The sequence below is a fragment of the Melozone crissalis genome, unplaced genomic scaffold (genome assembly GCF_028551555.1).
Source record: "Melozone crissalis strain CALT ecotype California unplaced genomic scaffold, PUWL_Pcris_2 ptg000013l_1, whole genome shotgun sequence".
In the NCBI taxonomy this organism is placed as follows: Eukaryota; Metazoa; Chordata; class Aves; order Passeriformes; family Passerellidae; genus Melozone; species Melozone crissalis.
Genome location: NW_026535791.1, coordinates 4846884 through 4874123, shown reverse-complemented (window position 1 = coordinate 4874123; position 27240 = coordinate 4846884). Strand labels below are relative to the sequence as shown.

General features: G+C 41.2%; 1 protein-coding gene across 5 annotated transcripts in view; it reads left to right on the top strand.

Moving 5' to 3' along the window:
• SPATA13 (spermatogenesis associated 13) overlaps positions 1-26699 on the top strand; it is a 169155-nt gene extending 142456 nt beyond the window's left edge. For all 5 annotated transcript variants that reach the window (XM_054271525.1, XM_054271523.1, XM_054271522.1 and 2 more), the window contains 10 exons: positions 88-232; positions 8897-9033; positions 9605-9784; positions 10859-11044; positions 13121-13300; positions 13938-14170; positions 16570-16699; positions 17233-17605; positions 21364-21438; positions 22671-26699. In XM_054271525.1, the coding sequence (XP_054127500.1) occupies positions 88-232; positions 8897-9033; positions 9605-9784; positions 10859-11044; positions 13121-13300; positions 13938-14170; positions 16570-16699; positions 17233-17605; positions 21364-21438; positions 22671-22852 (1821 nt within the window). In that variant the 3' untranslated portion in view covers positions 22853-26699. The remainder of the gene's footprint in view (positions 1-87; positions 233-8896; positions 9034-9604; positions 9785-10858; positions 11045-13120; positions 13301-13937; positions 14171-16569; positions 16700-17232; positions 17606-21363; positions 21439-22670) is intronic.
• The last annotated feature ends 541 nt before the right edge of the window (positions 26700-27240 follow it).

Here is a 27240-nt window from a genome sequence, read left to right as displayed (position 1 = left end):
GGAGAAACCTTACTTCATACCTGAGCTTTGCTCAGTTGGACTTGCCTGTAGCTTTACTAATACTGGATTTTCCTGTTTCCTCGGTAGCCTGTGGCACGGCCACCCGTTCCAGCACACAAGGTGCCCCCGTACAAGGCTGTTTCAGCCAGGTTCCGGCCACTCACCTTCTCACAAAGTACCCCCATCGGTCTGGACCGCGTGGGACGGCGGCGGCAGATGAGGACATCTAATGGTAAGATGAGTATTTTTAACTGTGTAGATCAGAAAGCCACACTCCAGGCTAAGCAAGAATTAGAATATAATGTGGAGGACAAAAGAGTGCAAAGCAACTCAGTGACAAAGTTATACCCAGCTAAGTTGCTTTGTTTTGTGAGTTTCTTACTAGTAGCTGCTGTTCTCATGTAAAACTTTTTTTTCACATCTACTCTTTGACATTACTATAGTTTATTGTTCTGTACCACTTACATGCCTGTATTCTCCACTCTCTTAGTCATATACTTGCCTAAAGTCAAGAGATTATGAAGGAAGTAAGTTCTAATATGCTTGAGTTCATACCTGAACCCTAGCCACACCACACATGTATTTTTAATTTTTTGTTTGCCATGCATTCAGCCTTACTTAAATAGGCAAGCCTTAAATAAGTAAGTGGCTTGCTGATGAGTGTAGTCAGAACTCTGGTACATGAGGGACAGGTTCTTGGTAAAAATTGCCTTTTTTGGAAGCACTGTGCTTTAACAGGCTCGCTGATATGTCCTGTGTAATTTTGCTGTAATTATTTACTCTTAGCATGGAATGCTATCTGGAGTTAATAGAAATAGTCTATTAACTCATCTAGAGGTAGTGGAACCATTTCTTCACAGGTGGGTCCAGAACAACTTGGGTTAACACCATTGTTTTCCTTCTGGCAAGATTTGTAAATAAAAGCAAAATTCTCACTTTGTATCTTTGTATCTTTCACTGTTAATAGTGAACAAAGCACTGTTGGGAACCTTCACCCTGAAGCTTTTTGATCAAGGCTTCCCATGACTGAAGTAGGAACCTTAACAAATAGTATTATCAATGTTTATTAAAATTATGTGTATGCTTACAAGTCAGTACTTGGCTTCTATGGTTCTTAACTAAGTTTTAGCTGCAGTGATGTCCAAATTCTACCAAAAATGCTTTAACTACAAATTAGTTTACATAAGAATGTGTTAAAACTGAATTCTCCTGTTTTAAATAGAACATGACAGTTTTTTTCAGGAGGTGCTCTTCAAGAAGCAGACTTGAGAATTTCTAACTATGGCAGCAAGAGGGACTTACCCAATAAGATGAGCTCAGTTGGTTGGAACATGGTGTTAATAATGCCTAGGCTGTGGGTTTGATCCCTTTATGGGCCATTCACTTAAGGATTGGACTTGATGATCTTAGCGGGTCCCTTCCAACTCAGAATACTCTGTGATTCTGAGATACACTATTGTGCTGGTTTAGACAGCTGGTTTAGAGAACTAAACTCCAAATAAGCCACCCCCTTTCCCCCCGTCCCTTTCAGTAATGGAGGGACAATAAGGAGAAATTACAAGATAACAATTTACTAAAATTGCAATGACAACAGCATCATCAATAGCAAAAAGTATGCAAAAAGAAGGTGCCCTACCCACAAAAAATGGCATTTACCACTGTGAAAAAAACTCCAGATCTTCCTGAAGACATTGCCTGCTGTGGTCTCCACACAAAGGCAGTATAATTACTGTTCCTGCCTGTGGGGCATGTGGTATTTGGGACACAAAGGCAATATGTCAAAGAGAGCTTCTGCTCCTTAACGTTCTCCCTCACCGCAGTCGGCGAACAGCGGAGGAGTAGGGCAAGCAAACCTTGGAAGCGCGATCATTGCGTTGTGCCACAGCGCTGCCTCAGACCGCTCCACTTTGCTGTTCCATTCTGCAGAGCTGCCTCTGGCACTGCTGCTGCTCCAGTTGGGCTCTCCTGGAGCTTGGGCTCTGTGTAGCTCAGCTGGGCTCGGCTCTGTGCCGCTGCCTCTCTCTGTTACTTTTTGTTCCCTTGGAGTGGCGTCTCAGACCCATCATTGCTGTCCTTCAGCACCGTGTCTTAAAGCTGCGACCTGAAGGGATGGGGAGGGAGAGGGGCTGGATCCACTTGGCTGATTCCAGTACCTTCTCCCTGGAGAGATCCAGCAAAATGGCAAACTTTGGTTTCCAGTGCTCGGCTATTCCTGCCAAAACCACGCCTCCAGCAATGATGTGGGTGGTATGGAATAAACAGTGCTAAAAGCTCCACCCCATCTTCTCTCTAACCTGGGCAATTATATATACTCCATTTGTGTTTTCCTTGAATTTATATTGTAGTAAAATATTGGGAACTACTTTAAAGCCTATGTCTGGAGTATGTTCTGCTGTATGCTTCTTAGTACACTTAATGATCCAGATCAGGCACTGAGGTAAATTAGATGTCAAATGCTGTGACTCTTGCTGAGATTCTGTGTTGTCTCAGTCCCTGATTCCAGAAGGACCACTCACAGAATAACAGGTTTTTCATAATGTAGTTTGTGAAAAAAGAGGCTCTTTTATTATCACAGAGCAGGAATTATCTTTTCTATTTTTAGTTGTCCTTTCCAGTTGATGTTTGGAAACCACATAAAATAGTATTAGTTACCTAGACTACTGCCTGAGAGCAATATCTCTCCAGGTATTTAGGTTTTGAATAACCGGTCTCCTGAACTTAAGGGTCAGGATGACAAATACACAAACTAAGATTGCTGCCACTTTTCAGGACAATTAAGCCAAAGCAACCTTGATTATGTTAGATGTGACTTTTATGAGACCTTATAATAAACATAGAAGTGGAGCAGGAAAAGTCTCTGAAATCAAAACTCTGAAGGCAAGTGTGGAATATCATACACTTCACAGTTTGAAAGCAGTTGCAAAAAATCTGTTTGGTAGCTCCAGAAGAAAATACTAAAGTGACTAGTGTCACAAATTCTGATCTCTTTTCTTTTTTCTCTTAAATCACAAGGCACTTCCTTGTCTTTGAACATGTGAGAGTTTTTTGTTTGCTCATGCACAGTGAAATTTGATAGCACAAAAGCCTTTTATTATAGAAAGTAATTCTAAACTCAAGCACTGAAAACCAGTGGTATCTTATTTTAGTTACTTGCTAAAGCCTAATAAATTACTTGCTTTCTTCTTATAGCAATGGCAGATAAAAGTGGAGATATAAAATTTTAGAAAAATGGGTACAAGACAGTAAATCATGATCTGTAGGAAAGAGAGTAAGAATCAGACAACACACAGGAAACTGCCCTTGAGACTTGCATTGCTACTCTTGTGCTTGAAGGGTTACAGGTTTTAAATTACATTAAACAGGTTGTCTATTTGTCACTACAGAGTAATTTTTATAAGCATCTAAAAAACTAACCCCCTTTTTTTTTTTTGCATATTTTTGGGTGGGACTAGAATTTGGCCTGTGTGGAGCACAGCTTGGGAATGACTCAAAAGAATGGTTGGCTTTCTTAAAGAGAGAGCTGAAGAGTGGAATCAGATGTTCAGTGTCTGCACAAATGATGTGGCAAGGGAGGTATAAAATGAAATGGTAATTTTTGCTGGTGTGCTGAATTATTCACAGTAGTAGAAGTGAGACATGAGGCACTGCTCTGGCTTCAGGTGTTGGTAAAGCCAAGGTAATGCATGTGGAGGAGGAAAAGAGCCTGATGTGCTTACAGAAGGATAGACTTTGAGCTGGATATTGCCATTCAGGAAAAGATCTTGCAATCTTAACAGACATTTACAGAGTCAGTGCAGTGCATAGTAACAGTCAAAACAGTAAATAAAAGAGCAGGAGTTTGTAGGAAATGAATAGAGAACAAAACAGAAGGCCCAATTGTGACACTGGTGTGTGTGGGGGCCATCTCTCCGTTCCTTTCCATCCCAAAAGGCATTTTTTACAGGGGACAATATAGAGAAAAGCAGAAGGACAAGAAAATCGACTCAGTGTGTGTCTCTGGGGGGAAGAGTGATTAATGTGGCTTGGGCTCTGGAACATGGAAAAAAGGACAATAGGAGAATAAAAGTCTGTTTGGCACAGGCAAAATGAACAGATAATAGTTATTGTTTCCAATAATTTAAGAACTAAAGGGCACCAAATGAAATCACCAGAGAGCAAGCTCAAAATAAAAGTTAGTTTTCGCAGTCTGTAAAATTAAACTATAAAAGTAATTGCTACACATTGTATTTCACATCCCAACAGTTTAAAAAAATCAGAAAGTGGTTTGAAAAATCCAGTTCATTAAACACAAGGATATAATTTCTGCCCCAGGAGGGATCTGACTGATCTGGAAGATAACTGGAATTTAGAAAAGTACATCAGAAAAATGCCATCACGCGCCTCATCTATTTTTATGTTCCTCCCTGGCTGCTGTCAGAGAAGTGGTTGGGGGTGACCTGTGGTCTGGCTCAAGATAGAGGGTTCTGTGATACCAGGGTGTTTCTAGAACTGAATTTTCTTGAGGTGGATAAACTAGCTTTTAGTATTTTAGTAGGTGCTACCCACAGCCTTTTCAGAGTGCCCTGCACAGTGGCTAAGCCAGCTCAGCATGCATTTGGGCAAGGTCACTATGGACTGGCACTTCAAAGGACAGCCTGTGCCTCCTCCTGTCCCTGGCTGATCTACAAGGAAATGAAGCCACCACCACCTCACCCCAAATGAGCACTTTTGTGGTGGTTCAGTTTGCCAGATGTGCCCATGCAGAAGAGGGAGGGCAGGCCCCCCTCCATCCAAGCAGCATCCCACAGTGGCATTGGGTTAGTCATTGGGCAAAAGGACACAGCCTGTTCCTTTCTGCAAAAATCAGACCAAAAGAGTTTTGAGTTGTTTTTCAGAGGTTGTTTTTTTAGTGTCTTGTAAAAGAGCTGTGTGGGGTTTGATCTGGTTTTCCTTTGGTAGTTGAACTGTTTTTCCCCTATGGGAAGGGGTCTGACATGGCAAAGAACTTGTGATCTGGCTGATTAAAGGTATGAAATTTTCACTTGCAAGTCCCGGGATCATCAGCACTTCAGTGTCACCACTGTCACTTTTGTTTGCCAGCTTGCTTTTTTTTTAATGGTTTATGCCAAGAAAAATGCTGTGCGTGAAGATCTTATGTAGTAGCTTGTTTTTATTGAGCTATCCAACTAGAGTCCTTGTAGCAAGAAATAATAGGGAAGTTTGAGAGATTCAGAAGATGATTTCTGTCAGTCTCCTGTGGAGTGCAGCACAAATACGATTTTTGCAGAAAGACAGCATTAATATTTCAGGGTGATGTTTGGCCTTTCCTTCTATGTCTGAGGCAGTGCTGGGGAAAACCATGTGATTTTAGTGGGTGTTGAGAAGTTGCTGTATGCAGAAATGCCTCCAGGGTTTTATGAACACATCCCTGGAGGAGGCAGTCCCCAGTTACAGGACAGGCTCAGCTAAGCAACAGTTTTCAGCTAAAGAAGAAGCCAGTGAGGTTTTTGGGCTTTCCAAATTGTAGGCATAGCACTGTGTACAGACATAGGTTGCAGCAGGCTTTGCACTCTCCGGACGGGAACAGCTCCTGCCTTTGCTTCCAGTGCATGGCCTGATCCAGCTTCAGTGAGGGAGGACACAGATGTGGGGTGAATGCTGGCCCATGGTGAATGAATGAGGTTGTGCTCTGGCTGTGTCAGACCCAGAGAAAGATGGATGGTTTCAGTTCCTTCCTGCTTCATTCCCTATTTCATAGAGCAGCTGAATTAAGTTTGTAGTTTCAGTGAGAAAATGTCTCCCCCCTCTCTGTTTTCCTGGGAGCAGTCTGCTGCAGCCTTAACACTTGTGTTGCTTGTGCCCTAAAAAATGTTACAGCATTTGCCTGTGAAGCAAGAGAAATTGTGCAAAAAATACCTTAATTGTTTACTTCTTCTGGAATTTTAACTAGTATAGTATGACAAAGATAGACCGATACTCTGAACAGTGTTGTAATACAAGGAACTCCCAATTCCTATCCAAATAGTCTCTCCCTCTGGATTGCAGTCATTTGAATATAGATTGAAATCGCGTTTAGCTGCTTTAATGAAAAACAAACGCACTCCCTGGCTCGCCGTGTTCGGATGTTCAGGCTCTGTGGGAGCGGTCTGGGCGGCTGCAGGCGCAGCGTGGCCAGGGCCAGGCAGCCGGGTTTTTGTTTCTTTTCTGGAACTTCCTCCCTAAGGGCACCCCATGATGTCAGAGAGCCGGGAGCTCGCGGCAGCCAGGCTGAGCGGCTGAGTGCGCTGCTGGCAGTTCCCAGCCGGGCTCGGCCTGGGAGGCACTGCCGGGAGCTGGAGGCAGCTGACAGCCTGTTCCTCTGAGCTGTGCGCAGCTCACAGCCTCTTGTGATCCTCCAGCAGCCCTCCCTGTAGGACTGAGCAGCATCACCTGTTAGAGGGCTGACGGCAGCATGGTAGCCAGGGGGGCAATGGCACGATTTTGGAGTTTGGAGAGCCTTCAGATGGGTACGTGTGAGTAGAACATGCTCGCTCTTGCTTTTTTCGTGGTGTTTTTTGATCTAACTGGTAAACAGTGGCAGTCGGGGGGCCTGATTCTGATGACACTTACTCTGTGTCATCCGTGGGAACTGCAGTACCGGTGAAAAGCTGCTAGAAGATCAGCGTCAATTCCAGGCTGTCTTAAGTTTTTTGCATCCCATTGGTGCAACTGGGAAAGCACACCCCTCCCTCTGTATTTCTGTCTGTATACAATAGAGGAAAAGGTGCAGAATTCAAGATTTCATTTGCTTCTACCCAACAAAGTCAATGTAAGCTTGTTGATTTGGTACAGAGTAACAAACAGCTTTCTGTCCCAAAATTGTAGTTCTTTTTTGTCTGGAGTCAAATGAATTAGGTTATTTTGTAGTTCTTTTTTGTCTGGAGTCAAATGAATTAGGTTATTTTGATGTGCCATTATTGCTGGAACAACCCCACAGGCAGTATGGATAGTGCAGTGGAAATGTGGAAAGGATCACTGGGATAAATTCTTTGGATGTTGCTTTATAAGATAAAAATTGATTTAATGAAATATTTATTTGCAGATCTTTTAATAAAGCATTTTTGGTAAATTTTGCAAGATGTGTTTTAAAAGTTCATCAGTGCTCAGATTAATGAGTTTGTATGGGAGAAAAAGTCTTGATTTTTCTAAATAGGGGTTCTGCATCCTTCTTGCTTAAGCAGATGATAGTGTTAATGTGAATGTCTATTTAAAATGCTAGGGAGTAGAACAGAATAGCCATGTTCTGTTGTATCAAGACTATGCCATATTTTTCCATTTTTAATGGAAAAAAAAATTGCAAGTTTTTAATTGAATCTATGTGGTGATCTGCTTTGATCTCTCTGGCAAATTAATGCTCAGATGAGTGAAGATGCTGGTGATGGTATGTGTGCCCTGAGGAGGGGGTTGCAGTATTTCTCCCGATAAGGTAAATAGCAGATGGCAGCAGGTTGCCTGGTGGTAGTAGGTGCATGGAGTAAAGCCAGGAGTTGTCTCCTTGCAGCTCTTACTCATCCAGAGCTCAGCAGACAGGCAGTGCCCAGGTCTGAAGCTGAGTAGAGAAGAGGCAGTGTCAGGATCCTGCTGCTTAGCCTTGCTGCTTGTTGGAATTGGCAGGTTCAATAATTCTGCTTAGATGTCCCTTCCCAGGCACTCAGAAGTAAGAGCTGCTCTGTTGACTGTGTGGCAACTTACCTGGGAGATGCTAACCTTTTACAAAGAAGTTCAGGGCTAGCAACCTATTCTGAATTTGACTTTTTACTTTTAAATGCGTTTTTGAGCATTGTATGATCTTCAGACTCTAGTTCAAAGCTTGGGCTTGCCATAAGAATAAATCTTTAGGACTAAATTAACAAGGACCAGAGAGTGCACTCAAGTATGGGGCCACTGGTCGTGAATGCTTCTTGATCCCGGGTGCTTTGAACATTACAGGCAGCTTTCAGAGGCAAACCCACTTGGACAGGGTCCAGCACTGAGCAGTGTGGGTGTCAGTCAGTCAGTCAGTCAGTCAGTCAGACTTGTTCCTGAGGTCAGCCCCCATTTCTCTTCCTCTGCCAGTGGTGATCACCAAAAGAATCTGTCACCCAGTGGTGTACCCCAAAGGAGTTTTATAGTTTTATACAGTAAGAGTGTTTCTTATGTGGCTGTGTAATAAGAGGAAACCCTTTTTAGTCCTGACCTCTCTTTCCATACAAAGCTGCCTCCTTGGTCAGAAAATGTACGATTGTGAAACCAAGAAACTGTTGTGATTTGGAAAAATGGGAACAGGTTTTTTGTAGGGCCATTCCACTGTGCCATCTGGGCTCCATGTCCCCTTGAGCCGTGCTGCTGGCAGAGCCTTCCCAGTTTGTGGAAGAGGTGGCAGCAGCCAGCACAGAGCTGGGGCTGCACACAGGCTGCCCACCCCTCCCATGGGTGGGTGGGCACAGAACCATTGGGTCCTTGTGTCCCTGCAGGGGATGTGACAGTGTGAGGGCACCCAGCCTGAGGGTGACAGTGTGCCCCCCACAACTGCTGGGGACTGCTGGGGACTGCTGGGGCTCTCACATCTGCTGCCTGGGAAAAGGCATCGGAGGCTTTCCTTCTGATACTGGCCATTTAAGGTTTCCTCTGATAACAAATAAGTAAGGAATTGTTGTAGTTCTGGGTTTTTTGTGTACAAAAGTTTAATCAGCTGCTAAATGTGAAATTCTAAAAATGAGTAAAACGTATTTAATGACGGAAAGGTGCTTTTCCTGAGAGCTCTGCTACCCTCCACTCCTGCTGTTACTGTTTCATTCGTGACAACAAAGGCGATTTCTCAGCAATTCCTCTTTCATTGTTGTCCTTCTTTGAATCATAAAAATGATGAAGCAAACAGCTGTTGCACTTTTGTTTTTAGTTGCTGCAGATGGTGGGACTGAATCTTCAGCCTTAGTGGATGACAATGGCAGTGAGGAAGATTACAGCTATGAGGAGCTCTGCCAAGCTGCTCCCAGGTACCTGCAGCCCGGAGGGGAACAGCTAGCAATTAATGAGGTAATGTCCAGGGCTTTGCATTGCTGGAATGATGACACAGGGAGGGCAGGGGCAGGGGTGGGGGATGTGGAAGGATGTTTTCCATAGTCTGAGATTTCATAGTCATAAAAAATCCAGTGGCAGTAGCTAGTTTCTTTGGGAGGGACTTTTGTTTGCTCAGTGGTAAATACCTTTTTGTGGGTAAAACTTTGTTTTGTACACTCTTTTACTAGCATTATTATGATTATTACAGTTTTTCAGTAAATTGTGATTCCTTCTATAACTTCTCCTAGTGTTTCCAGGGAGGGAGTGGGGGAAGGGGGACAGTTTGAGTGGATTTAATTTTCCCTCTGGGTTTTAAACCATCACAGGCTGTAACTGTTACCCTATATAATCCTACTCTGGAGCAGGATTCTAATTGTTTTCACGAATGAGAATATGCATAGATTTCTGAAAATCTGAAATTTTAGTTTTATCCTGTAACAGGAGTAATAGTAGGCAATCTAGTGACCTATATTGATATCTCTGTAGTTTATAAACACTTCATAGTTTATCTCCCGTCCTTTGCAATCTCATTTTCTTCCTATCTTAGCTGATAAGCGATGGCACCGTCGTCTATGCAGAGGCTCTCTGGGACCATGTCACCATGGATGATCAAGAGCTGGGCTTCAAAGCTGGAGATGTCATTAGAGTTCTAGAAGCTTCCAACAAAGACTGGTGGTGGGGAAGAAATGAGGACAAGGAGGCCTGGTTTCCTGCTAGCTTTGTCAGGGTGAGTAACTCTTTTGCTTCTTGCTTTTGCACCATTGCAAGATTCCTAGCAGAGTGCAACAGTTGTCATGGCATTACATTTCATACCTGATCCTCATCATGTTTACAGCTGAACCTCAGTGGCATAACCCCTAAGAAGTTCACAGGGAAAAAGGCAGTAGAGAATCACACCCTAAGATCCCTTAGCTTCCCTGACAACTTTTACTCTGTCTTCTTCATTTGGTCTCTTTGTAACCAAAGGACTTTCTCAAACAGAGATTACAAGAGCAGAAAGCTCAACCAGAAAGTCATCAGTGTACACAGAAAGGACACAACAGTTCTCATAAGGGCAGGGGAGAGCTGTGCAGCAGGGATTTCTTGGTAAAATAGGGTTTAATTTATTATCAAGGGCTTAATTTATTATCAAGGACATTGTGTAGAAATCTGGTTCACAGTCTGAACTCCACAGTCAGAACTCAACCCAGATTAATACCAGTGTAACTCTCAGATGGTAAAAAAATGAAATATATTTTAGAAAATAATTTGAACTGCCTTTTGAAAACCTGTAGTGAAACTTGGACTGCACTGCATGAAGTTCTATATACACAAAGTGCAGCAGGTGGTTGCTCCCTTTCCCTTTCCTAGATCTCTAGGCAACCTGGGCAATCAGAGAGAAGTCAGAAAAGGAGGTGCTGCTGTGTATGCCATACAGATGGGGCACAGGGAAACTATTTAAAAGAGGTTGAGTGTCTGCTTTTGTAATTTTTACCCCATGCTAACTTGGCCAAACACATTAACTATTGGGTATGGGTCAGAAATAAGCTTAACTCTGAAAACAACATGGACAGCACAATGGTCTCTCACAGATACTGTGAGTAGAAGTCGTGTATTTAACCAGACAGAAATCCCAAGCCTTTATTTGAATATGCAGTGAGTACAATGAGATAAATCCTGTTGTGAGGGCCCCTCTATAAGATAAGAATGAGAACATGTCTGTACCCACTCTTCACTTAGGTATAAGAAGTTTATAACAGTTTTACCACACATTGTAAAACTTTCTGCTTCACTCTAATTGCTTTGTTTGTTCTGGCTGCAGCTGCGAGTTAATCAGGAAGAAGTGCCAGAAAATTGTAGTAATATCCAGGACGAAGAACAAGATTCAGATACTAGCAAGCATCGCCAGAAAATAGCTGAAAACAGGGATCAGATGAGAACCAACGTTATACAGGAAATTATGAAAACAGAACGAGTCTATATCAAGCATCTCAAGGACATCTGTGAGGTACATGCTTTAACCTGAGGACGTCCTACTGACCTACTGAGAACAAATCATTCCATATAAGTTGAGAACCACAATGGTTTCTTATTTCAAAATACTCTCAATTGCGCTTCTGATGCTGTCAGTCCAATTCTTTGTTTCCTCTTGCGATTTTCCTCTCTGATGACTGCCATGAGCCATTGCTTCCTTTCTTTTAAAAAACTTCCATTTTTGACAGCAAAAAAGTGCCTCTCTGACTGCTATTTCTATAATAAATGAGAGAAGGAAGTCCACTTTATTTAGAGCTTTTTGCCACTGTATAGAGAACTTTGTGTAACTGTAGTAAAATAATTTGCAGTTCAGTGACAAAACTTCTTGGAAGTAACTTGGAAAGAGTATTTGCTAAATGGTTTATCCCCCCGTTTTCTCAAGTGAGGAGATTTTTACTGGATGCCTAGGAGTTATGAAGAAATCTAAGTGTGTTTTAGATCTGCCTTGCTTGTTTGAACCATAAAATGAGGGTGGTCTTCTGCTTTTTTTCTCAATATTTGTTGGAGGCTCACTCTTGGGCAAGAAGCTTCTTAATACTTTTCACTGAAGTTTGCCTCTTCTGACGTGAGTTATGATGCATTTCACCTGTATTTGACTTGTCTTTGAGGTTTGCATCTGGAATGGTGCTAAGCAACCTACAAAAATATTCTTTGTATTCTTAGTTTGCTAGGTCTGTCCTTGTATTTGTCAAGCTGTCATCCTTTAGTCCACCACTTACCATTAGATCATTTAATTCACAGCAAAGTAGACAAGGCAGGGGTAGGTTTTTATTTGTTCTTTTTTTTTTTTTCCCTTTCCATTTTTAGATCAGGCTCTTTTCTTGAAGAGAGAAAAAAGGGAGAGAAAGGACAAAAATTGGTTACCAGCTGGCTAATTTTAAAACATTAAATGTAAATTTTGTTATTTATATTCATTATTTACTTAAGCTAGTAATATTGATTGGGTGCATGAAAGACCAGGGAAGAATTTGTACACTCTGCTATGCTGCTGCCATGGCTAGCTGAGTCCTAGGACATGACTCTCATATTTTACTGACCTGTTAAGTCTTAGGCAAATATTAATTAATTAATTTTCTCTAATACGTATATCCTATACCTGGTTTTTAATATCTGGCAAGCCTCTGAGTTTAGTACAAGAGAGCAAGCATACATTTTCCAAGAAGAGAAGCAATGGGCCACGCTTAACCTGTGGGGTAGAGATAGTCTGCTGTCCTCAGAGTGAATCTGTAGGGTAGTGCACGTAGCACATAAGGCTGAAAATACACTCAAGTAAGACTAAGCCAGAAAAGCTACACAGATAGTAACCCAAATTTGCAAAATCAGCCCTTGTATGAATCACTCAAGCTGGTTGTAGCCAGGATCATGAAGCTAAAGTATACCCATAAAACATGTCTTACATTCAAGAAGTGTCTGCAGTCCACATTACAGGAGCCGCACAGGAATTAGCTGTCTCTGTTGGTGCAATAGGAAATGCGGTAGCTGGCTCGCAGCGTAGCCACTGCACAGCTCTCAGAGCAGATGGCTGTGGAGGAGACAGGAATATTCCTAACAGTGCCAGCAACAGTCAGTGTTACTTCCTGGTAAACCTCACCAGAGCAACTGCAAGGCTGTTTCAGCTGTCTGCTCCCAAGGCTGTTTGCGGGAGGCCTGCCTGCCAGCAGCCAAATGGAGGAGCCTGGCAGATAGCCCCTATCCCATCAGTTAACCTTTGCGCTCCCTGAGCCCTGGTGCTGTAACTGCTGTGAGACTGTGAGCACAGCAGCTCTTCCTGGGGGTTCAGTCTCTGCAGTGCATTCTCAACAGGGAGATGCAGGTGGGCTTTACACTTAGGAGGTTCCCTGGTTCACTTGGGGTACCCTGAGACAGGGGCTGGATGCCAGGAATCCACATGTGAACATCTCAGATGCAAATCTGAACTTCTGTGTGTGTGTGTCTAGAAAACCACTCCCTTGCCTGGAGACCGTGGGGGCCTTGGCAGCTCAAATGATTATTTCAGGGTAGGACCTGTCTCACATCCTTGGACTAAGGAGTGTTTTTTATTTCATTTCAGGGTTACATTCGGCAGTGTCGCAAACATACAGGAATGTTCACCACAGCTCAGCTAAGCACCATTTTTGGAAATATTGAAGATATTTACAAGTTCCAAAGGAAGTTTCTGAAGGATCTTGAGAAACAGTACAACAAAGAAGAACCCCATCTAAGTGAAATAGGGTCATGTTTTCTTCAACATGTAGGTTAAAAAAGTTGATTTTATTTATGAAATTACCAAAATATGATAATAAAAAGCCAAGTTACCATACTAGGAGGGGATTTTACTAACAAGCGCTTCTTAAATAATAAATTGGCAGCATTTTAGAAGGTAAACTAACTTGGAATTAATTATACATTTGTTTTAGATTTCTCCTCATCTTTAGCAATCATGTTATTTTGTAAACAGTTTTAAGTTTCTTTGTTGAAACTCTAATGATCACAGATGGGCTGGATTGTTTGCAGTGATCTCATATTCAGCAAGCAGAAACTTCATACAGACATTAAGAAAGGTAGGTAATGGGGAGATAGGATGTGAGTTCTTGATAGAGACTTGCTAAGCCTATAGCTGTCTTCCCCAAAGAAAAATACTTCTTAAAGTGAGTTTGATTATCCTGACTCAAGAAGAGACCTTTATTTCTGTGTTCTGACAAAGAAGGGTACATGGTTTTGACAGCTGCAAAGTAGATTTCTGCATACTTTCAAGGCTGATCAGCCTGGAAGCAATATAGAAAATGGATTACCTAATCTAATTATATATAACAGATATTACAAAAATTGCTTTTCTCCTTTATAGACAAATACTTTGGTAAAGTTGTATTGTTTTTTTTCTTTAACAGCAAGAAGGCTTTGCAATTTATTCAGAGTATTGTAACAACCATCCCAGTGCCTGCATTGAACTCTCCAGACTGATGAAGCAGGGCAAATACCGCCACTTCTTCGAGGCCTGTCGCTTGCTTCAGCAGATGATTGACATTGCCATTGATGGTTTTCTTCTTACGCCTGTTCAGAAAATCTGCAAATACCCTCTGCAGCTTGCAGAATTGCTCAAATACACCACTCAGGAGCACAGGTGAGAGGATGAACATAATAAATTCTGTAATAGTAGTGACACCTAATTACTCAGGTTTTCTGAGTGACACAACACTGAAGGTTTTGAGATCAGGAACAAAACTGCCATGGACCATGATAAACGGGGCTTTTCGGAGCCATCACAGTCAGTCACCAAAACAGTATCTGAAAGTGCAGCACAGGGGACTGAGAGGGTGCATGACATAATGAGGAATAAGTCAAAGAGGGAGAAGGAGAAGGAGAAGGAGATGGTGTGTAAACAGAATGCAGGGAGGAATGTGTTACTCAGAGTGAAAAAAAAAGGCCAGAAATCAAGGAGAAAGAAATCTGAAGAGGGAAAGACTCACAAAAGTTGTGGATGTAAGAAAAAGTGAAGAGTGCCTTAGAAAATAACTACAACCTGAATAAGTTTGGAAGTAATTTGTTTTAGAAACTTAGTAGTAATAAACATTACCTCAGTTTGCAGTAAAGTCCAGACACTAGATTTTCAGCTGGCATAAATAAAAATTGAATCTGCGGATAGCCTTTCCGGTATACCCCTGCACTGATTCAATCTTTGACTAAATTAAGATTTTATCTATAAGTGTCTTTTTATCTTATATAATTGCAAGAAAGTATTCCATTGTGACCCCTGTGCTCAAAGTCCAAATGAAGCCTGAGGCGATGTTTCCTTGGCCAAACTCAGTACTTTAACCTTGAGAAAACTGCCCTTGGAGACCACTGGATTTTTGCCAGAGGCAAAATACGAGGTCTGTGAAGCACTGACGTTTAGATGTGAAATGCCTCTATTCAGTTCTGTGACTACCTGGGAAGTGCTGCAATAAGAATTACTAACTAGAGTTTCTCTTTCACTGCTACTAATTTTAGAAAAGTTATTCTGTGAGCTATTAAACCTGCAGATAAAGTGACAGCAAGGTCTCACCACCTTCCTCCCGCAGTACCTATTTTCCTCTTGGGTGACACAGCACCCAGAGATGCCTTCAAGCACAGAGGGGCGCCCACTGTGCAGAGATGCTCACAAACAGGCAGATCTACACCCACATGGAGCCTTAGGAAAGCTCCAGCCAGCTGGGGGTTTTGGTAGCATTTTGTTTTCATAAAAAATTTGAAGTTCCAATATGCACAGCTTGCTGTGAAGGCCACAAGTTGTGTAGTAAGTGTGGAATAAATACCAACAAAGAAAAAAGGAACTGAGATAAGGAAGGGCAAGTGTAGCAGTATGGATATCATGTGGTCACCCTGTGGGACATCTCCCTGGCATTAGTAGGATCCTGTTATTTTTAATCTCACTTTCTGTATTCAATGTGGCAGAATAGAGTTCCCACAGATGTAAATAAAGAGAGGAGAGAATGCACACATTCAGAATGGAAGCGCATCCATCAGCAGCAGCCAATGAAAACTGGAACTGAGACAGAAGCAGATAAAAAGGACAGCAAGGCTAATGCCTTGGCAGGATTTATTTCTGGTTTGTGCTGTTTTCTGTCTCTGGCTCCCTTTTCTGCAAGAGGCATTCTGATAAAAGAGGAAAAGCAGCTGCTCTGCTGGGATTCCTTTAGCAAGAAATACGTCTCTTCCCTTCTCCCTCTTCTGAGAGACTTCATTTGACGAAGGTGAAGGAGAGATGGATGCTATTCAGAGGGAAAAAAAAAGCCTGCCTGCAAACTTGGGGAGATTCATACACATGTTGAGAGCTCAGGAAAGGAGGGGAGCAGAGCATGGCAAGAAGGACAGGAGGATTGGCCTGGGTTAATTGCATTAGTCCTGAAGCAGGAAGAGGCAGGTGACCATCATGGCTTTCACACATTTGTCCTGTAGAAACAGGATGCTTTCTTCATATTGTCTCCTTTAATTGCTCTCTCTGGGGCCCTTGTACTTGGGTTCCTCTCATGCTCTGTGGGATTGATTTTGGTTTTTTTTCCTGTCCACCTAGCATTCCCCATTTGTGTTCATTGACCCAGTCATTGGGAACAAGAAGGAGAAAATACAGTAGTTAAACATGGTCAAAAGACTGCCCTTCCCAAAAAGTCCCAGTAAAATCTTGCTATAAGACACAGTCCTTAGGTGAAATACAGCCATCACTGAGCTCAGTGGGAGTTCTGCCATTGTTTTCAGTAGAGACAGTGTTGCAGTTCATTAATGGATCACTTCTGCCTCCTTGCACCAATCTAGTAATTTGCTCCTCGACAAGCCCAGCAGTACTGCAGCACTGAATTGTGCAGGCTACTGTGGGGGGTTTGGGATAGCAGGAATCAGGTTCCTCTTTTTTAAGTACCTGAGTAGATGGATAAGGGGGTAATGTGGGCTAATACTGCAGGCACTGTGGTTGCAAAATTTCCATGGTTTGTGATTGCATCATGTCCATTGTATAAGTGATCCTTGAAATGTGCTTACATTTCCCAGTGATTATAGCAACATAAAAGCTGCATATGAGGCCATGAAGAACGTGGCATGCCTGATCAACGAGCGAAAACGGAGACTGGAAAGCATAGACAAGATTGCCCGTTGGCAAGTCTCTATCGTAGACTGGGAGGTGAGTGACAGCCTGTGCCTTTCCTGGGCAAAGGTACTGTGTACAATACCTGATGTCCCCTGCAGGAGTCTTTCTGCGTAGGTGCTTGTTTATGGTGCCTACTTTTCAAGTGGTCATTGCTCAGTTAAAAGTCCAATTGCTTCATTTACAATGTTTCTGTTACTGATTAACCTTGTTTATAGTTCAGGAAGAGCAGTATGTAACATGGACACTTGCCTTTGAGATGAGGTGACAAAATGGAGCTTTTAAAAATGTTGAATCTCATTTGGAAGTCTGGTAGTTCTGTCAGAATGGGAACCTGTTCCACTGACTTAAATGTTTCCCTCTGTTTATGCAGGACCACATTGATTGAATTTACCTCTGTGATATTATTTACATTGTATGACATTTTCAAATCTAATAATAAAAATACAAGAAAAGTGAGTGAACTTAAGATTTGATTATATAGTGAGACTGGTTAGACACACACCGAGATCTTAAAATATTATTTACTAACTACATATCTCTATATCTCTATATACCTGTCTTCCTAGGGACCAGATGTGTTAGCCAGAAGCTCAGAACTGATCCACTCAGGAGAACTGACCAAAATATCAAAACAAGGCAAAAGCCAGCAGAGGACTTTCTTCCTTTTTGACCATCAGCTTGTGTTCTGTAAGAAGGACTTGCTGAGAAGAGACATTTTGTATTACAAGGATCGTATTGACATGGATGAGACAGAAATTGTGGACACTGAAGATGGCAGAGACAAAGATTTTAACATCAATGTCAAGAATGCTTTTAAGATAATAAACAGAACAACAGAGGAGGTTCATTTGTTCTGTGCAAAAAAACAGGAGGATAAAAAGAGATGGATGGAGGCGTGTGAAAATGAAAGGAGAAGAGTTCGAGAAGACAAGGAAATGGGTGAGTGAAACAATTTCTAAACAGTGGTTAAAACAAACTTGCTTTTGCAGTTCTTTGTTTTGTACAGATGTGCACTCTGTCTTCTTGGGCTGGTGTCCATTTCTTGCCTGACCTGATGTTTAGCTGTGTAAGTGAAGCCTATTCAGGTGTGTTTGACCTGTCACTGTGGGCCAAAGGTCCAGGACAGATAGCGTCATCCATGTGATTCTGGTGCTTGGTGGAGCAGAATGAGAGATGAGATATGACAAGATGCAAGTCACAAAAACCAATCAATATTAAAATTCCATCTAAAATCCTAGCACTTTTGTATGAACGATTGGTCAAAAATGTCTGTCCATAAAGGATGCTTTTTTACAAAGCCAAGTGGCAATAATTGTAGATTTATACTGTCTGTGTGATGTAGTAGCACCTCCTGTGTCCAGGAGGCCCATGCAGTTGTATGGTGCCATTAACTACAGACCCACCAATAGCACCACTGGGCAGTGAGTTGCACTGGCACATTTCTCTGGCACTGGCCAGAGAAATTATGCCAAACCTTGAGTGAGCAGGAAAAAAGGTAGTAAATCCTAGGACCAGTTTTAGACCTGCAGCCTATGGGACACTCCAAGGACAGTGTGTCTTCTGTGTCAATGTATAGTTAGGATTGCTTTTTTGGTTTTGTATCATTTCATGCATCCTTTAAGATCAGTGACAAAAGCTCCAGCAAAATTTAATTGGCAAAACATATACAAAGAAAGCAGCAACAGTAATTTTAAAAAAAGAAAACTCTTTTTAGTGTTTCTAAAAAGTCATGTTACTGCATCTGTGAATGTTGGCTGCATGAGAACTTCTCCTTTTCAATGAAATTTTTTGAGGCTAAGGCTTTGGATTGACATCAGGTTAACACTGGAAGTGCAGTGAAGTGGATGATACAACTCAGATACTATTAAAACTTAAACAAGATGCCAAACCTTATATTCCATGGTCATGTAAAACACATGGTCAGAATAATAGGAAGACAGGAATAACCCTTGCATTACAAATGTAACCCTTTTGATCCTAGTTGCTTTCTTTTGTTTGATACTGTTGTAAGTGTGACAAAAATAAGGCCTCTTCCATGTGTGTTTTAGATAGTCCATAAGCAGAAGAAAATATTAAAAGTTTGCCAGTTGATTATCAATTTAAAATCAGTTTTAACCCTTCCACATTGCACCAACTGTTGCAATTAATCCCAGTCATCTTGAATCTAGAGTAAACAATGAAGGAGCCACAGCTAAACTTCCCTCAGACTTTGGAAACCTGACCCTTCTCCAGTGCTGAATGTCACAATGTGACATTGCAGTCAGCATTGGTGGGCACAATGCTGATGCTTTGTGCCTTGCTCTATGTGGAGCTTGCTCTGTCACCTTGTGCTCATGGGGATATGAGGTAGCTGCCTTCCCTAATTCACCTAAACAGAACTCTACAACAGTGGGTATTGCAAAAGGGTGAAGGTGATCAGAGGGTAATAGAGCAATGCTGAGGATCTGATCGTAATTGTCCACACAGTCCCTCTTACAACAAAGTTACAGAACAACTCCACTCCAGTATACAATGAGAACCATAATTCAGTGACATGGAAGGATGCTACTGAGTAAAACACAGCTCCTGCACTTTTGTGAGCAAGACTGAAGTAAAGAAGATAAAAACTGAACAAGTGAATGCTTCCATTTTTTCCTTTCTAAGATGAAGCGTTCTTGAGCTCTGCACTGCTTCCTGGGTGGTTACTTTATGGAGCACTGGGAGAGTATGTTGAGCAAGTTAGATGCTGTCTGTCAGGAAGCTCCTGAGGCTCTGCCCTGGGCAACCACAGGTCTGTCTTGGTGTTACCATCCCTCCTAAGTGACACTGCTGCAGAAATCCCCAAGCATGAGGAAACTTCAAAGGTGTAGCAGCTACAGCCCTAAACTATTTATTCTGCTGGGACCTCATGAAAATCAACATATGATATTTAGAAGAGTGACCATCCAACAGTGGTGGTGGCACTGGCAGTGAGATTTGTCATAAAAGCACTAACCCTTGTTTTGGGGCTGGGTCACAAATTCCCGTGGTTGCTGAGTGCGAGAACTGCACAAGGAGGGTCCATTGTGCTTGATGCTCTTCAGGCACAGTGCAATAGAGTGGGGGAAAAAAGCCCAGTTAAAAGAGAAACTGTATGTTTGATAATGGCACATGCAGTCTTCTCTGCCCATGTAACATCCAGCTTTCTGTAAAGTTGTTTTTCAAGTGTTGCAACTCACTATTCCAACATTCCTGTTTTGGGCCAGGTAGGATGAACCAGAGGAAAGATAGTTGAGTTGTAATAGCTAATGTCCATCTGGTCTTGTGAGCCACAGTGGCTTGGATCTTTTCTCCATTAACCAGAAGACTGCTTCTTTTCTAAAATTTCTTCTTTCTTTGGCATAATTAAACATTTCCTTCAGCCAAAACGAATGGAAAAATGCCACTATTCTCAACCTCAGGTTTAAATTTGTCTTGTTGATTTTGTAAGCTATCTTGCTGGGCTAAACATAAAGCCTCTAATCTGACCACTCAGAGAACAAGTAATACTCTTTCAATTCAGAACTGCAAATGGCATTTTACTTCTATTTTCAAAGACACTTTGGTTTGAGTCATTGTCTCCCAAACCATATCTAGCTTTTCTTAGCTTTTATGAATATATGAAAGAAAAGACCACAGCCAGAAAATCCTTCTCCAAACCACTAATAGTAACCCTAAGAAAGTGGTCTGATCTCTCTTGATGAAATTGCTTTCATTTTTAAAAATCTGTTTACTTCTTTCTATAAAAGAAAAAAAAAACCCTGCAGGATAAAATAAACTACTGCTACCCAAAAATTATGGATGTTTTAAGTTAATAGGCTGATTTGTAATAACTTGTTCATAAGTTCAGGATAAAAAAGGGAGTTTTAAAAGTATAGAGAAGTGAGGGAAGATGCAAAATGGAACTGAAGCAGACACTTCATTCAGCCTCTGTGCTCTTTCTGTGCATATGTGTGAAATAAGTGCAGCTTTATGCACAGCATGAAATGTGCACCCTGTTGTCACCTTGTGCAAATGTGACATTTGCATGTATCTCAACTGTGTTGTGCACAGGGGGAGGAAACTGGAGCGCCTCTACCTGGGCTCCAGGCAGCACCAGTCTCTGGTGCCACCTTGTAGCAGATGTCTGTCATCTCTGTACCCCAGCTCAGCCATACACCTGTCACACTGTAGTAAATAGCAGAGGGTTACCCATGTGCTTCATGTGAGTTACACAAATATGTATGAGAAACCCGAGTGAGGGATCCAGCCCCAGAATGATGCAGCCAAAACCACATCACAGCTTGCTTCAGCATCTGCCAGATTTTGTGATACTTTCCTCTGAGTGAAGGGAAAGATACCCAAATTTTTACTAGCAGTGACTCCAGTCTGTTTCCCAGGTTAGCTCAGAGTGAGTGAAAAACAAAAGGATTCTGCAATTGTGATCTATTACTTGGTGACTTACAGATTTCAAAAATTTTATTTTACATCCCTTTTTTTTTTTTAATCTCTTGTTATCTGGATTTATCTGTCATTATCCCAGTGGAAAACCCTCTTTAAGTTCATATGACAATATAAAACATACTTCTAAAAACTTCAGGTGTATTGCTACTAAGATTTACTAAAAATTGCTTAAGATACAGTTTACTTATTTGTAAACTGTAAAAGTATTAGATACAGTAATTATGTACTAGTGCCCTAATTTATACTTTGATGTGTAGGTATGGAAATCTCAGAAAACCAGAAGAAACAAGCCATGCAGAACGCCCGTAAGTCAAGGCAAGGAAAAATTAAAGGTGGGTGTTGAGAATTGCCTTACCTTGCTGTGTTCCATTGATCTTTTCGTTAGGAAATAGCACAGTCTGGCTGTGGCTGAGTTCTTCAGTCTTTTAAAAAGCCACATTTTTTGTGGCTTACATGGAGTCAAATAATTGCCATCAACCTGTATTTTAATATTAAATTCCAATGTCTCTCTAAACTGTCTACTAAATCAGCTCCCTGAGCTGCTTCAAACCGACAAATCAGTATTCTGTATGTTGGAGAAGAAACTCAAGAGGTAAGGCAAAGTGTTTATTTCTAAGGTTGTGATGAATTGGATGCACAGGTTAAATTATAAATTAGTGCTACAATTCCTTCCTTTGCTTTTACTCAAAGACCTTGTTCTTCTTTACCAATTCTGTGTCTTGTTTAAAATATCCTAAAGTTCTTTTTGCAAGTGACAGTGTTGTATTATTTACAATAACAGTCAAAATGGCTTCTTCTGGCATCCCTCTTAGAAGGAAGGATGCACCAGAAGCTTGTTTGCCATGAAATGGCTTTTTTATTCATTTCCTCTCTCAGAAAATAATCACAACAGAAACAAATCACAACGGATTTTGTCCTTTTCTATCTTAAAATCAAACTGAGCTAAATCTCTAGTGTGCTGAGAGAAAAGTGGAATAAGATTTAAGTCTGAGTTTAGGAGTGAAGGAGTTGATGTTAGGTTGTCTTCTGTTCACTGGGATTAATGTTCTTAAAGCATTTTCTCTTAATCAATCAATAGGTACCCCTGGAACCTGTCTCGATTTTCAGGGGAGTGGCTAAAGTTTGTAATTAGGAGATTCTGTTCAGAATCCACAAAGCTCAAAGTCTTAGGAACATTAACCCAGAAAAATGTATTTCAAATGGAAGAAACAACAGTCTTGTTGGTAGCAGTATTTTACCCAGCCTTACTCTGAGAATGGACTGAAGTACCAGGATCTTCTGTTTGAAGTAATTCCTTTGAAATACAAGGATTTATTTGTGCAAACAGTATAGTCCAGCTGTGTGAAACTGCTGCTTGTTTTTGGTTATTCTGTTACATTATTTTTACTGGCACTGTTGTCTTCTTAAGCCAAATCAATGCATCAATTAAAAAGTCAAACATCAGAAAACATGACCTTTAGTAGTTGTGCCATTCAAGGTCATGGCAAAATTCATCTTGTCCCCTGGCTCTGTGCTTAAATTTCCCTGGCTGATTCAGGTGCTTTCTCCAACTGTTCTTCTGCAGGTGTGAGCTATAATGGGTGTCCTCTGCCTCCTCTACACCAAACCCTTCATCCCCTTCACCAGCGGCACATCACCGTGCCTACCAGCGTCCCGCAGCAGCAGGTCTTTGCCCTGGCAGAACCCAAGCGGAAGCCATCCCTCTTCTGGCATACCTTCAACAAACTCACTCCCTTTAAAAAGTGAGAGGCCAAAGGATCTGGAAGGGCATCAGCACAGAGGGAGACTCACTCCAGAGAAGGACCTTGGAGACATGATCAAGCTTACTTGAGCTCAGTGAATCTCCCATTTCAGAGGCAGAACCTTGGGTTCTCTTGAGCCAGGAATGCAGCCTTTGTCTTGGGTAAGAAGTTTTTCAGGGCTGCTCTGAAGTCCATGTTGCCAAGTGTCAGCATTGCTGATGAAGAGCAGTCTCTCTTCTGACAAAGACAACTTGCTGTTACTCAGAAACAGCAGTATTTGATCTCTGTTTCTTAGTTATGTTGAAGTAGTGATGGAATTGTGCAGGTCATTGTAACATTTCATTTTTCTTAACCTTATATTGATGGCCAAATTTTGGATAGGGAGGAATTTTTCTATAGGGATGTATCAGCAAGGAGTCTTAGGAGAGTTTTCTTCTTCCTTCTGGAGCACTGAGCGCAGATCACCCATTAAAATCAGGTGGAGCTATCCCATGTGATTTACCAGCTGATGCAGAATTTAGTGGACCCTAATCCTTCCTGTCTTTTTTTATTACATTGCCAAATGGCAGAGAACATCCCGCAAGGCCTTACCATATTCCAGATTGGAACAGGGAAATTTTATTCTGTCCTATAGAAACAGGAACAGAGTGTGAAATGGACTGTAAAGATATGTGCATTTATTGCACACAGGTGGAAACAAGAGGAGCCCAGGGCATCTCAGATTGATTCATTTCAGTCAGAGCAGGTGCATGCATGTATGCTCTTCAGTGTAGAGCTTTCACATCGCTTTTTCACTCATTTCTTCACCTGGGAGACTCTTCTTTGTATTTCCAATATGTTTATTTCTCTGTGTAAAAAATACATTTTTATTTTCTCACGGAGATAAATGTGAATGTACAAAATCAGAGTTGAGACAGTACATTGTGACTGCTGGCTATGTTACATAGATCTCATGATTTTTACTCATATAGCTGGACTTAGAAAATGAATAAATTGTAATGTAAATATATTGAAGCGGTCTGGATCCATACTTCTTGTACACATTCAGTAGACAATGGGTTTTGACCAGTAACTGCTTCAAAAAGAAAGAGAAATCCTTACTGGAAGGGACACAGAAATCATGTGGACCAGAGGTGGATTTTTGTCTTGGTGTTATCAGTCCCCATTGGAAGAGGAAGAACCTGACTTGATTAAGGTCAGTTCTGGCCAGCATATGCAATCCATGATTTGCATTGCTTCAATTCCTCTGTGGCATGAAATGGATATGGGAGAATAACTTTTAAAAAGCCACCAGGAAGAGGATCTGATATTTGTAGCACTGATAGTTTCTGCTTGCTTGCTCTCATCAAGGACGACAAGACTGCTGGCAATATGGAAGGAAGTAAAGACTCAATATGATTCAGAACTGATTTGCTATGAATGTCTTTACAATATTTTATCCTATGCTGCTGATTAGGGGCATTACCTGATGATTAGGATAGATCCAAGGGTATTCTTTGACAGTGGACACAATCAGCTTTGTCATGGATCTGTAATATATGAAAAATAAACAAGGGGCTAAACGCCAGGCATTTTAACAACAATGTAAAAAAGCCTTATTTTAAAGATGTATTTGTTCCTATTACTTTTGTTACCTCCATATTTTTATTTACCATCAGTGTTGTGAAGCCCACTATTAACTAGGTTTTGTGATTTCATAACTTTGTGGCCACTTCTGCAAGGCCCAGGTTTGTGGTTTTGATTTTAAATTACATCTTTTTGACAACTTTACATTTCAAATGCCTTGTGTATATAGCTCAGCAATAAGACAAAGTCTGGTATGCTCAGCCAAATTGTGCCCTGCATAGTAAATTTCATTGCTTGTGCTTTCCCATAGCAATGGGAGATGATGTAAACTAGTTAAGAACTGGAAGTGCACACTGACATTTGCAGTGATCCGGCTGAAAGAAAATGCACAGGGAAGTCAGTGAAAAAAGCTGCTTGTATATTTCTCTTGATGTTTAAGCCAGCCATTGCTGCTCAGATTTTTAAAAATAGATAATTCTAAATGCTCAGTTTAAACACAAGGAGCAGACTTCCAAATGCAGGCGTGGATGCACACCCTTCCCCTCAAATGAGTAAGCCTTTTGCATTTCTTACATACCCATTTTTGTGGGTACTTGCCATGTTCAGGCCTGTAAACCAATGAGATGCACGTACGGTGCAAGTGAAGATGATGTTTTTCATAATCACATTTTGAAAGACTTCTTCTAAGTGCAAAAAAAAAGGCTGAAGTTGGATTGCAGTGCTCACCCAGAAACTTTGCTAGCTGGACCTGAAGACGTTATGAGATCCACACTTATATGTGTCTTTGCTGAAACCTACTTCCTTCCAGCACTCAGTTCTGTGGGGTGCTGGAAAAAAAAGGTTTGGGGATCTTTCTTCTGACATGTCAGTGCCCATGAAGGCTCTTCCCATGTATTAGTGCTGGTGCCTTAGCCCTAAAAATGAACAGAAATGTTTGCATATGGTTTTGGATGCAATAGGTTTTTTCTCAAGAAGTGAATTTCAAAGAGATAAAGAGAAAATATTTCATGGTGCAGATTACTCAGGACAGTTTTACATATAGTACCCTTCATGTAGACATGGTTGTTTTGTAATGCTCTCTCTGTCCTTCTTTGCAATATGACCTTGCAACAGATTGAAGATCAAATATAGTAAGACAGGCCAAATTTATACTACGCCATAGTCTTTTAAACAAATTATAGTGAAATGAAAACATGTATTATTCAACAATTAAGACAAATATTTACTCGGGAGTTAGCCTCACTTCAGAGTCTGTGGGAAGGAGTTGCAACTAAAATGTAGAAGTTTGAATTGTAGCAACTCTTGCCCTGATTCTCCTTCTGGTGACAAAACTTATATATAGATCATTAGAAAGCTGTGATAGCAACATCTGTTCTTTTCCGCTTGCATGCTTTAAGTTACTATAAAAAATTCTTGGGCAACAACTAAGAACATTTGTGCCTCATTTTGATAAAGCCCAGCCAGAGCCTTCCTGATGGCCTGCTGAGCAGATAACCTCAGACTTTTTGCATGAGATGCAGTAAAATATAATTGTCCTCAAATGTGTTCCCACTGAGTTAGGAAATGCCAAACCATAATTGCATCCAACTCAGAGCATTTGATGTATAAAATAATAAGATTGTTTTACAAGTGGCTCTTGCCATGCTAAATTTCACATTGACTTTTAGTGGTCAGCATAAGAACTGAGTTCAAAGACAGACTTCTCAAATGTTCCATATTTTAGTTGTCTTTTGGAAATAATTATATCACAATTTTGGAGCCAAAGGTCTTTAGCCATAACTAACACAGTACCTTTCTCTGACTGCCTTTCTGCTTTCTTTTCTATATGTGTGGCATTTGTATGTAGCAGATGCCATCTAAATGATCTCTAATTTAAAACTCTTTGTTGTAAATACTAGGGATAACTTGCATATATATTTTATTTTGGTAAGTGTTTTGTAACATTATACCTTCCATACGTTGCTTTGTGCACCTCACCCTGTGTGTGTGCTGTTACACATGTTGTAAATGAAGTGTCCTGGCTGCAGAGCAGAGGAATTGGCTGTTGACAGCTGAAGTACAATGTATAGGACAGCAGTAGCTTGATGTGCATTTCTTCTGGAGTAACTGCATTGCAAGGTTTATTTACTCTTTGAATGTTGTTTGTCAAGTGAATCTATTTTCTGGAAAAAAGTACAAACTTACATTCCTATTATTTTTCTCTTACTGTACATGGTTGAATTAAATAATATACAAAACTGAATTCCTCATCTGTGTCCTATAAAACTTTATGTGCAGTTTTAAAATTGTTGTGGTTTTTTTTTAATTGTCTACAAAATTTCCTTCATGATGCAAAAATGTCATGTTTCTTCTAGTATTTTAAAGAAAAAAGTCATACCATGCTCTCTTGTTTTCCCAGTAACAGCTTCAGTACTTCCCAGCACAAGTTCATGTTAACAATGCCTAAGCCTGGTTCTGGTATTGAACTCTTCACTGTTCAGGCAAAGCCCGTGCTTGTTGCTGTCTCAGGCTGTGATTACCGTGCTTTACCTTGTCCTGGCAGCGGCTTCACACAGTACCCCTTGCAATACATGCAGGTGCAGCTTCTGTGCTCGTAAAGCTCCTGCTAACAGAGGATGGTGACTTAGGTATTGCAGGGCAGGTAAGGAGGATTCTATTTCATTTTCTTTGGAACGAAAGCAAACCCATTTAAAGGGGTTCACCCAAAAGGCATGTTCTGCACATGTGTGAACAGACCTACCTGTCTGCTTGATAGAGCAATGGGCAACACAGCTGGGGATTTGACTTCTCTGATTCAGGGAAATTTTGTGTCTTATTATTCTGATA